Source organism: Toxorhynchites rutilus, chromosome 2, assembly GCF_029784135.1.
Source record: "Toxorhynchites rutilus septentrionalis strain SRP chromosome 2, ASM2978413v1, whole genome shotgun sequence".
In the NCBI taxonomy this organism is placed as follows: Eukaryota; Metazoa; Arthropoda; class Insecta; order Diptera; family Culicidae; genus Toxorhynchites; species Toxorhynchites rutilus.
In genome coordinates, this window is record NC_073745.1 from 162,491,270 (window position 1) to 162,504,345 (window position 13,076).

The 13,076-nt window shown below is 39.2% G+C and overlaps 1 protein-coding gene across 3 annotated transcripts in view; it reads right to left on the minus strand.

Annotated features, from left to right (window-relative positions):
• LOC129769661 (LIM/homeobox protein Lhx5) overlaps window positions 1-10,441 on the minus strand; it is a 93,999-nt gene extending 83,558 nt beyond the window's left edge. For all 3 annotated transcript variants that reach the window (XM_055772054.1, XM_055772053.1, XM_055772055.1), the window contains exon 1: window positions 9,665-10,441. In XM_055772054.1, the coding sequence (XP_055628029.1) occupies window positions 9,665-9,707 (43 nt within the window). In that variant the 5' untranslated portion in view covers window positions 9,708-10,441. The remainder of the gene's footprint in view (window positions 1-9,664) is intronic.
• Between the last annotated feature and the right edge of the window lie 2,635 nt (window positions 10,442-13,076).

Below are 13,076 nucleotides of genomic sequence, written 5' to 3' on the forward strand. Positions count from 1 at the left end.
GTCACAGTGTTACATGGATAGAAAACATTAAAATAAACTCTTTCACATGAATGTATTTTTAAATTCCCAGAGGAACTGGCAGATTATATTCAGTAACGATTAGATATTTCCACATTTTCCTCGATACTGGAAGTCCACCAGTGGTTTATGCTAACTCGATAACCACCTGTTAATAGCACTTGATTGAAACATATTTGGTCATATGGATAGAAAATATTCAAATAAACTCTTTCACATGAATGTATTTTTAAATTCCTAGAGGAACTGGCAGATTATTTTCCGGATCTTTCTCGATGCTGAATGGCATCCAAACGGAAAGAATTCCGTGCGTGTATGTATGTGTGCAGCGGCTGCTTCGATGGTCACCTTCTCTTCTCCTGAAGGATCGGCTTCTCTGTGCTCCTCACGGTTTCAAACAAACTGCTTGCGTTTCAGGGCAGATCTCGATCCTTCGCCGTCCAGCACCCTCAGCAACGATGTTGTCTTGTCGATGTCCTCACGAAAAATGAATGCGTCTCACCACCAGAATATCGCTTAAGTATGCTTATTGTGTGTGATTGAATCGAGAGAAGGCGTGGTTTACGATGGCAATTTGGAAGGCAAACTAGAGGGGAATGAACTCTCTGAGCTCGGAACTTTCGGCGACTGAGCAATAATCGATTGCGGGCGCATACAATATTGGATACGGAAATATCCTAATGATGGGGAAGAATAATCTTCAGAAGCTATTCTGTTAATTGCGCTTGTTTGAAAAATCATAAAACCAAATGTATTTGGTCACAGTGGTACATGGATAGAAAACATTAAAATAAACTCTTTCACATGAATGTAATTTTAAATTCCCAGAGGAACTGGCAGATTATTTTCAGTAACGATTGGATATTTCCACATTTTCCTCGATACTGGAAGCCCATCAGTGGTTTATGCTAACTCGATAACCACCTGTTAATAGCACTTGATTGAAACATATTTGGTCACAGTGTTACATGGATAGAAAACATTCAAATAAACTCTTTTACATGAATGTATTTTTAAATTCCTAGAGGAACTGGCAGATTATTTTCCGGATCTTTCTCGATGCTGAATGGCATCCAAACGGAAAGAATTCCGGGCGTGTATGTGTGTGTGTGTGTGTGTAGCGGCTGCTTCGAGATCTTCCCGGGGAACCGTTTGTGGCATCACTCTCCTCCTGATGGATTCTCTTCTGGCCTAAGGTGCACAAACAGGCTCTTGGTGACACCGTTCATCCGCGCTTATGATAAATGAAGAGCTTCACCACAACAGCGACAACATGCTCCAATCGCTGTTCAATTAGAACTGAGTGGATTTCCGAGCGGCGCTCGCTTATATACCGATTGGTGATTTCAATAGCCTGTTTTGAAAGCAAATTTAAGACTATTGAAACAAGTTTTTGGATCAGAAAGTAACAAGTATAGAACGCGTAGACATTTTATCTTTCGAATGAAGTGTTTATCATACCATTTCGTTCAGTTGTTTAAGAGCTATTAACACTCAAAATCTCGGTCTCCGGCGTAACGCTTTCGTTTTCGAAACTTTGATTTTACACCCCGGTATAGAAATGAAAGACGTAGTCCTACGTCAAAATATCAATATCGTCTAAAAATATCACCGGTAAACGAAACCGTCTACAATTCATATGTTTAAACTGAGCTCTGGATGAAAAACAACTGGAAACGGAGAATAGACATGAAAAGATAATTTTACAGTATGACAACGCCAGACCACATGTTCATGAATCTGTCAAGAATTGTCTACGAAAAGTGGATTGGGAGGTTACACTTCACCCGCCGTACTCCCCAGACATTGCTCCCCTCGATAATTATTTGTTCCGGTCCATGGTTTCGGTCCTTTCAGAAGAACGGTTCCGACATCATGAAGAAATCAAAAATTTAGTATAAGTTTAATGGAAACGCAATTTTTTTCGAAACCTCCTTTTATCACCTGGCGAAACATTAATTTCAGAACCTATACGACAGGTTTGGCAAAAACTTTGTTATCATCATGTAAAATTGTATTTCCTATCACGTAGGATAGTGGTTTTTCGACTTTGTATGACCATTCTAAGTGACGAGCTTCAAAAATTGGAAAAACATATATAGCCGGAACTGAAAATATTTGAATTATAAAAAATAGTACGTTGCGCGTTAGAGAATACTTATTACGTATCCAAAATTTCAGCTGAATCGGTTGTGTAGTTCCCGAGATTGATGTTATGCCAACTTTCAGAGGGTACACTATCGCACAACTATCACCCTAATTCTGAATTATGGACAAGAGCCAAAGAAAAAGTTGTGTCTAATAGTTATCTAAAAGGATATACAGAGGTATACCGAGATTTGAGCAATATCAGAGTTATTTTTTCGATAGATCTTTCTTTCGTGTAATCGCTGTGTTCTGAAATCATTCTGCATAAGCTATTGTTAAAAATCAGCCACCACTGCATGCAAACATTATCAAAGAAACCAGGCTACTCTCCGCAAAAGCTGTAAAACGACAGTGGAATGAATCTCTAATGGCGCGTTTACATTAGGGAGATCTATAGATGGATTTATTCACATGAAATTATATGTAAACGGATGAGAATACACTGCGTTTCACAACTATAGAACCACTTTATTTTTCTGAGTTTCCAGAGATATGCAAGAAGTCGGTTGAATTGAAGTATATAGTGTAGAATACAATAACTATCTCCATTTATAAGACTGGCCATTTCAACTTTATTGTTGTATTCAGACGCAAAACATTAAAAAAAAAACTAAAATTCCAATGTTTCTTAACTATATAACCAGATGGAAAAACTCTCACTCCTTTACAAAATTATCGCCAATTTAACATGAATTACGATATGTTTCTAATTCGTAGGTCATCTTTAGTTCTCAATCAGTGCAACTAACCCATTCGGGATGGTTTCGACCAAGCTGCACCATGTTGTAGTGTGTATCTCGTTCTATGCAGAGGATACTGCTCATTTAAGCTCTTCAAATCACTCATACTGCTTATAAGCTGCATCTACTATTCGACCGATCACTCCTCATAAGTTCCTGACAGGGTGTTGATTTGGTAAACAAGCTGACTAGTCCAGAATCTGAAGCCCCTATTCATTAAACCATGCCATAACCTTCAGGAATTTATGAATTGATGCCATATTACCCAATTATCATATTGTTTTCGATGCAAAAATAGTAGGAGAACTAGTATATTTCATTTTTTTAATGTACTCCAACGCAGTAACGTAAAAGTATACACAGTTTTTAGAAATTTAGTCTCTTTGTTTTACTTGAATCAACTAGTTCTGTAAGGGTAAGGTTTCAGTAAGGGAGTCAAATCAGAAAACATGTCACGTTTTATTGAAATAGTTTTAACTTTAGTAATTATTTTTGTTTCAATCAGATGTTGAAGATTTGCATACCAATCGGATTGGAAATTATCTAGGAATCGGTATGTTATACATTACGATTCCTTAATTCGTAATGGTTTGAATCAGGGGTTTTCAGATCTTCATCTCAGCGGAGCACTTTTTATAACCTTTTTATATATTTTTTTATTTGACGGAGCATTCACTTTTTTAATTTAAAAAATGTATTTTTTGAAAACTTTACATTTCTGTGTCGAAAAAGGTTGTTCCACCGAAGCCATTTCTTCGATGATAACTATCCAACAAATTCTGCAAATTACATGTTCAAAGTTATCGAGGAAAACTGACACAAATCCTGTTTGCGTTAACAGCTGGGAACAGCTCTATTTCAGTAGCGCATCGCAGTTACACGACAAATGACCCAGATGACCCAGAGTGAACACGGTATATTTGCTCTTTCTATATGCCTAGCACTTGTGATAGCTTTGCGGAGTATCAAGTGTTCCACGGAGCACTGTTTGAAAACCTCTGGTTTAAATTGATAGAAATTGAAAGCATATCCATATTCCCTTACATTTGCTCTGGGCATTTCTGTTACTATTTCCCAGTGCTTTCTATACCGAGGAACAAGTGCAGATATTCCATTTCCATTTGACTATTGAGTTGATATGTTTTTTGTAAAGATAGAACTTTAAACCAAAGCGAAGCAACAACATATTAGGCTGTCAAAAAAGTCCTGCGGTATTTTTTTTTGAATTTTCATTTGTTCATAAAATTAGTTACAATCATCTGTTTTAAGTCAAATATGCGCCGTTTTGTTCGATGTCTTGTTCCCAACGAGATGCCAACTTCATAATACCCCTGTTATAGAAGCTCGCTTCCTTATTGGCAAAAAACTCGGATAGTCAATTTTTACAGGCCTCTTTTGTGGCTAACTTCTGACCTAGCTCGTTCGCCATGGACAAAAACAGGTGGTAGTCACTTGGTGCAAGGTCCGGACTATACGGCGGATGCAAAAGAACCTCCCATCCGAGCTCCCGGAGCTTCTGGCGCGACACCAAAGAAGTGTGTGGCCTGGCGTTGTCCTGATGGAAGATAATGCGGCCTCTGTTTATCAAAGATGGCCTCTTCTTCATGAGTGCTACCTTCAAGCGGTCCAGTTGTTGGCAGTACAGGTCCGAATTGAGCGTTTGGCCATAGGGAAGCAGCTCATAATAGATTATTCCTTGACAATCCCACCAAACACACAGCAGAACCTTCCTGGCCGCTAATGAGGGCTTGACTACCGTCTGAGCCGCTTCAGCGGGCTTCGACCACGACTGTTTGCGCTTCACGTTGTCGTAAGTGACCCACTTTTCATCGCCAGTCACCATCCGCTTCAGAAACGGGTCGATTTTGTTGCGATTCAGCAGCGATTCACATGCGTCGATACGGTCAAAGATGTTTTTTTGCGTCAACGTGTGTGGCACCCATACATCTAGCTTCTTCAAATGGTTAATAACGGTTTGATGACTTATCCCCAGCTCTTGACCGATGCTACGGCTGCTACTATGCCGGTCTTTCTCGGCTAATTCAGCGATTTTGTCGCAATTTTCGACGACAAGCCTTCCGGAGCGTGGCGCTACACCAGAACGAAAACGTTGAAATCATTGTTGTGCGGTGGAAATGGAAACTGTATCGGGTCCATAAACTGCACAAATTTTATTGGCAGCTTGAGATGCATTTTTGCCTTTGTCATAGTAGTACTGTAAAATATGTCGGATTTTCTCTTTATTTTGCTCCATATTTGCGACACTATAACTCACGAACGACTTAACCAAACAAAACACTCTCAAGGACAATATTATAGCGCGCAAAAATAACTTTCCAACAAGCTATAGTATGACTCGATACAAGGAATACAACTAGAACTACGCGCTTACAACGACACCTCGCGGAAATACCGCAGGACTTTTTTGACAGCCTAATATTTGCGCACAAAACGTCTCGGGAACGGCACAGTTGAAACTCTTACTCGTTCCACATTTTCAGGTGTTCCTCAATTCCTATGCCACCCAGTCGAGCTTCCTGTAGCCTATATATGAAAATCTAAATGACAGATCTAGACAATCGATGAATATGAGCAGATGAACTTTTGTGCTTCAAATTTTTTTTATTCATTTTTTCACCTGATGAATATGACATCTTTCTCATTGAAAATGTCAAAATTAAATTTAATTTTGGGGGAATGAGGACCAATCTACTTTTAATGCCTAGCACACAGAAGTCTGAGTCTACTTCAAGTGGCATCGTCAGCTACAATAACTGGTTCTATTCATTTTGAATATGCCATTGTTACCGTCTCAATGAATAAAATAAAGCGCGATTTCTTGCAGAGCTCGTTCCATCGACCTCTGGTATTTGCCCTCTAATTTTCGAAAATTTACTTAAATTTACTACCAGGAACGATATCCGAGTCAGTGGTAATGAATTTCAATTTGTTGCGTTTGACATTCAAAGTATAAATAACAACGAATTTTTGAATCCCACTCAATGTTGTATTCGAATGTACAGTGTCGACTTCTAGTTGCGATATCCAATTAGAGATGAAAATTAAACTTTATCATATTAGTAGGTCCTAAGGCAGTTTTATACTGTTAAAGTTTGGATCAAAATAACTAAAGGGTTACTCTAAAGAATCATTTGTGATATTAATTTAATAGTTATATGATCAGGGCATTAAGCATTTCAAGTTATTGTTACAGAGTGTCCGAAATATGAAGCTGTCCAAAATATGATTCGGAACGGTAATTTTCGACGAGGCATCCATGAATTTTCTGGAAGGTGGAAAAATGTGCCGCTTCCACTGGCTATTACTTTGAATAAAGTATTTTCAACCATTCGAGAACAATAAAAAATAAATAACAAGAGAATTTTTAATGAAATTTTATATGAATGCACTTCGTATCCACGTTGAATCGTCTCAACGCAGTATTACTCGCGTCTTTTTAATAGTACTTGGATGAGGATTTCTATGCCAATAAACATGCCTTGGTGGAATCAAAAATGCCAAGTTCTTTGTTTAATTCCCACCACGATCTGCACAGGCATCGCATCGACTACGGAAGTTCTGAAACAGCCCTGGATAGCAAATTGTACATAAGGGCTGTTGATAAGCTCTAAACTCCAGGTACTTGCAAATTTGTTGACTACTCATCCTATGGTTTAGCTAAACTGAATTTGATGAATTTTGGTTATACCCAGTCGTTTTTTTTATTTATGACAAAGCAAAAATGCAGTCATAAACATTCATTTCACAATCCGAACTTTTTCATCAAGGATATAAGACCTCTACATCAGATGTCAAACATATATTGGAGATCATCGGTTCATTCAATCACAATTATCGAAAGTATTGAATGCAACTTAATCTAGTATTACCGAACGCAGGAAAAAAATGCACTTGTCTTTCAATCAAAAAAATCCAAAAGTCAACGGCGATCGCCCGCAAAAAAAAACATCGACAGAAGAACTTCAGGTAACAAGTCCATCTCTTGAAAATAAATTTATGTTTAGAAAAACACACAGTCATCGATGACAGCCACCAATATCGATTTCAAAATCAAATAGTTTTAAAATAGAGAACTCAATAACGATTTTTTTTTTCCAAAATATATATTTCTATCAAGGCTCATATGGCGTTAGCCTCATGGGGCCGGGAGTTCAATACTTTGACAATTTTTCTTATTATCTATGTTAGTAATATGTAACCGATTACTCGCGGTTGGCTCGAGGTTAGTATTACAAGTGTTTTCGTAATTGTGATGTTGCTGTCTTCAATGCTCTGTACGTGTGCCCGACACGGGATACTTCCTATTGGGATGCAGCTGACCATTAATCAGCAACGCCCCCCTAGTCTGTACCTCATATCTAGCGTGGTGCGTCTTTCTCGACTCGAGGAATTCAGGATAGAATGGTCACTAACCGGCGCAATCATCAGTTCATGTAGAGTTGTCATGAGCGGTACAACCTTTGGCTCTTGTTGAATGATCAGTGGACTGCACAACCTTTGGCCCGTGTATCTGTAAAGAGTGTGTGTATGTATTGCCGCGACTAAGTAAAAGTTTATCGATCGGATAGGAGGGATATAAAACGGGGACACAACGAAGGAAACATCATCAAACGTTGACATCGGCGTTTCTGAGGAACAGGTATAGATGAAGCAGAAGATCAGGATCACGGCTATCTAAGATATCCCGGACGGGGATCTCCGATTGTCTGCCTTGTGCTCTTAGTGCTCTAGAGAGCTGAGAGCGAGCAGTATGGAACCGGATACACGACCAGACAACATGCTCGATGTCGTGGTAGCCATCGCCACAATCACAAAGATTGTTTGCTGCGAGCCCAATGCGATAGAGATGCGCGTTTAGGTTGTAGTGATTGGACATAAGCCGAGATATCACGCGAATGAAATCACGACCTACATTCAATCCCTTGAACCATGCCCTCGTCGAGACCTTAGGGATAATCGTGTCTAACCAACGACCGAACTCATCTCCACTCCACATGCGCTGCCAACTTACGAGCGTGTGCTGACGAGGAATGTGGAAAAATTCATTATAAGCAATTTGCCTTTCAAAAAGAGTGCCTTCTAAAGCGCCCACCTTAGCTAGCGAGTCCGCTTTCTCATTCCCCGGAATCGAGCAATGAGAGGGAATCCATGCTAAGGTAATCTTGAATAATTTTTCGACCAAAACACTCAATAGTTGTCTTATTCTTGTTAGGAAATAAGATGAGCGTTTACCAACCTTCATTGAGCGGATTGCCTCTATTGAGCTGAGACTGTCTGAAAAAATAAAATAGTGGTCGATGGGCAATGTTTCAATGATCCCTAATGCGTAATATATCGCACCCAGTTCAGCGACATACACGGAACAAGGATCTTTGAGTTTGAAAGAGGCACTGGAATTTTCATTGAAGATGCCAAAGCCAGTGGACCCGTTTATGAATGAACCGTCAGTAAAGAACATTTTATCAGATCTAACTATGCCCCCATATTCTGCCGAAAATATCGGCGGAATAGAATCTGAGCGTAGATGATCTGGGATTCCATGGATTTTTTGTCGCATGGACAGATCAAAAATGACAGAGGAATTGCAGAAGTATGGGAAGCAAACTTGGTTGGAGATGCCTGGTGAAGGGTGCACGTCGTGGGTAAGGTACTCATGGTATAAAGACATAAAACTTGACTGAGGAATCAGTTGGAGTAGATTTTCGAAGTTATCAACTCAATAACGATGTTTATTATGAATTTTCCTGATCCGGTAAAAGGCTGATTCTACCCGCTACTGATAATAAATTACTCATTTGACGTCCGTAATGGCCCGAGGGACGAGAAATTAAATGTGTTACATGACAATGCGCCAATCCAGATGACGAATATTGGCGACAAAACGTTGATAGAACAGAATTAGGACTTAGGACTTCGACCATAATATTAGCACAAAATTGTTCTAAACTATGGCAGATCGTTTTACTTATTGTTAAAATACAATGTAACGGATTCTACGGTGAATGCGTATTCCGGAAAGGTAGAAGTGCTTCGGTGCTAGTACTGTTCCTTGCAAAGTAAGAACACGACTTCTAATTTTCAGTCACATTGTGTCACTCTGTTGCACTCTACTTTAATCGGAACAGTTCCAACCATTCTAAGGTGTGGAACAGTGTATTTCATTCGATATTCATATAGCAGTTTAAGCCCATTCCATTGTAACTCATTACCCAATACGAGCGAAAAGGCATATGGTTTTACCGGTATCTGCTAAGAACGTACTCTTTCTGATAATGTTATCCACATTTCAGTATTTCTATATTCCTGGCGATTTCACGAATGTTTTTCTTTCACTTTCCTAACTTTTTCTATTTTTATTTTAGAGACTTTCAGCCTCGTGGTCTGGTTCGCCTTTGATTTTCCTAATTAAAAATTATAATTTATTGGCGCTCATGTTAAAAGGTCCTCCTTTATATTTAATGATTCACAAACTATAAAAAACTAAGCGCTTCTTTTAAATAAAATAGCCAGGAATAATGAAGAAGAAACATATTTTGAGGCGAACAATTCAACTCCAGAGTGGCAATGGAACAGAAAACCAAAGCTGTCACACTCGGAATTGATTTATTTACATATTTGCACGAAGTTCCATTGATCGTAGATTTTTCGTCATTCGTTCCAACAAATTACCGTTAGAAATCGAGGGGGCGTTTCAAATAAACATTTGTAGTGCACCCTGAAAGCCTACAAGAACATACCTATGTTGTGTTGATTGTGTTGTAGCACAGAACCGAAAGCCATCAGATCTTTTGCCGGTGGTGCCCGGGCACCCACTGCCGCAAATCCGTCCCCCAAGTAGGACGCCAGTGCGACAGCCCTAGGGGGTGCTTTAGTGTTTTCCGTTAAAATTTTGAAGCGTATCTTGTCACTGGTTGTCGATGGAAGGTAGGAGGTCAACTCTCTTCACCGCTGTCTACTTTATGTTTTCCGGAACTGCAATTATTATCACCCGCGCTGCCAATAAATCGTCGTCTATATCAGTTCCATGCTTTTTTTCCGGAAAATTATATCCAAGATCCTCGCGTCCTTTCTAGTCGGACTGATTGTTCCAACTCTTTGCATACAACGACAGAAACAGGAACATTCGCACTACTACGCACTATGTTATCCAACAGTGATCGATCTTCATTCAAAACAAAAATTCGATGAACACACCACCATTTGGTTTTATAAAAATACCGAAAAACTTTTCTCGCTGCTGGAACGCAATTGCCAAAGTCAACCACTTTATTCCTGGCAGAGCATAGATAAATAGCTTCCACTATCCGCCGCACATCAGCACTGCTATCGCAGCAGCAGTCGCAACCAATCGCGCAGTAGCAGTATGTAACGGGCGCACGAAAACCCACTTGGGATAAACCTCACCACTCAACACACACACACACACACGCACAGGTCACCTAGAAGAAGTGCACGTGAATTTGTCAGCAAAGAGGAGATCGACAGCCACGCGTATCACACACCCGACGCGAACAATACATGAAACAAGACTGACGATATTTTCCATGAACGCCATGGTGTTTGCTGAAGCGCGCGATTGCTTTCTCCGGTCTTAGGAAGAAAGAGAAGAAGAGCGATAATAGCTCGCCGAAAAGGGGGCGTTGCTTAGCAACTTGGAAGCTGGTTTGAGTTTGTTTATTCTGTCCAATGGCAGATACATATGGAATGAGTTGTTCACACCCCCCTGCTTGAATTACCTTTTGAGGTGTGACTCTGTGAAATGACTACTACGTTTTTATGTCTCATTCATCGAAGTCCTATCACTCTCGCTCTCGCTCTCTCTCTGGTTTCCTATGTTTCTCTTTCGGTGGTTTTCGTTTTTTTGTGTGCTTTGTATCGCTCATCGCTGTCGACTGGAATCTGTTTTGCATTTGATTTGAGGTGTGAGTATGCTCATGCTGTGTCCGACGTTTCAGACTTTGTCGTTTCCAAGAGAAGAGATATGCTCTCCGTGTTTACCCTCGTACTATATGGCCCAAATAGACCTTGCATCAGAAGGATTTAGCCAGGCATTGCACAACAGAATGCTTGCACGGCGTTCTCTGCTGAATTACACCATCTCTTTCGCACTACCAATATGATTACCTTACCGTGGAAGGCGCTCGTGAGCATGCACATCGTGTAAAGATGCATCACAAGATAAGAAGGAAAAAACGAATATCGAAACCGCGTTTCGTTCTTAAATTTCATGTTTTTCGCTGGAATAGAAAAAGGTTTGAAGTATCTTTAGTGAATTCTGTCTACTCGTGAATTCAGTAGCATTACAATCGGAAAATCTTTCGTTTGAGTGATAAGCGGGTAAAAATCAATTGTCATGTAACGAGATTAAGAAAAAAAATCAAACAAAATGTAATACAATACCACCTAATTGTAATATTGTATCATTCAAAAATTAGACAATTAGCGATTCAAACATTCGATAACTAGCAAAATCTCAAGAAAATCAATTTTAACTATGCCTATTTTTTATTTGAACAACATCCAAATATTGGGTTGGGGAAAAAGAAATGTCGTATTTCTGATCAAAAATTGACGCTTTATTTAACATACTTAAAATTATCCAATTTTAGTCAAATATGCGCCGTTTTGTTCGCAAACTTGTTGTCATTTAGAAGGCAACTTCATTAAAATGGGTAGAGTTCGCTCCGTTTCAGCAGTGCATCGCAGGCGTTGATTCGGTCTAAAAAATTTTTTTGCGTCAACTCGTGTGGCACCCATACACCCAGCTTTTTTTGGAATCCAATCTTCTGCAAATTGTTCCAAACGGTTTTATGGTCTATACCCAGTTCCTGGCCAATCGAGCGAGTGCTCACATGCTGGTCTACTCGGATGATTTCAACGATTTTATCGGTTTCCACGACGATTGGCCTACCAGTACGGGGTGTATCTTCGACAGCCACTACACCAGAACGAAATCGATCAAACCAACGCTGTGCTGTGCGAATCGTTACATTATCGGGTCCATAAACTACACGAATTTTTTCGGCCGCCTTCGTTGCAGTTTTACCTCACAGGTAGTAAAAACGTAAAATATGGCGAATTTCTTGCTTGGTGGACTCCATCTTTGACGCGATAACTTGAGACTGAAAAGGACAATTACAACACTGTCAAAACGACACTTGTAGCACAGATTGTCGTCTTTAAAAAGCCGTATAGTATGAGCCGATGCGATAAGTATAACACAAGATATGTTTAAGTGTTGCCATGTATTGACAATATAAGACATTTCTTTTTCCCCAACCCAATATAATGCAGGAGGAAAATACCATTATTACTAGGCTTCCTTCATAGAAACCCTCGTCCCTGATGGCAAGAAAACTGGGACAGTCAATTTTCACAAGCATTTCTCGACGCTTTTTTTTACTTTAAAAAAAATTCGTCGTATACCGGAACAGGTGATAATCAGGTCGAGGCTATGAGGTGGAGTCGTTAGAATCTGCCAACAGTGTGTAGCCTTGCTTTACGTTGTCCTGGCGGTACGCAATTCCTGTTCTATTGGCCAAAGCTTCGAACAAATTTTGACCTCGATTATTTTACATAACATGTTCAGATTTTATTGGTTATTGTTATAATTGAAATGTAATATTATGTTGAATATTAACAGCATGTTTTTCGGAATAATACCGCCTTTAACATTTTTTACCAGTTTTGAACGCTTTTCAAACCTGTCACTGACTCCATCGACACTTCGACCCCAATTTGGAGGATCACGGCCTTGAACTGATCTAAAGTAGATCCCTTAGTATTACACATTATAGGCTGTATCGACTGATGTTAAAATGAAGCCTGTACCCCAAAGAAATTCAGGGGTTTCTTTATTAATTTATTTATAACATAAAAGTTTTGTAAATTTACATTAAAAAATTAAATGTTCGAAATTTGAACCATGCGATGTAACTTTATTCAAATTCGGTACACAACTTAAATACTAATTTTAATAAATATTTTTGCATAAAAAATCATTTATTCATCCATTTATGGTAGATTCTTTACCTTTTCTAGCACTTAACATGAAAATAGCAAATAAAATAGTTGAAACAACATTAAAACTGAAAAATTGACGATGCTTGTTTTTTACGGAATTTGCTTACGTAAACATTCTATCACTGG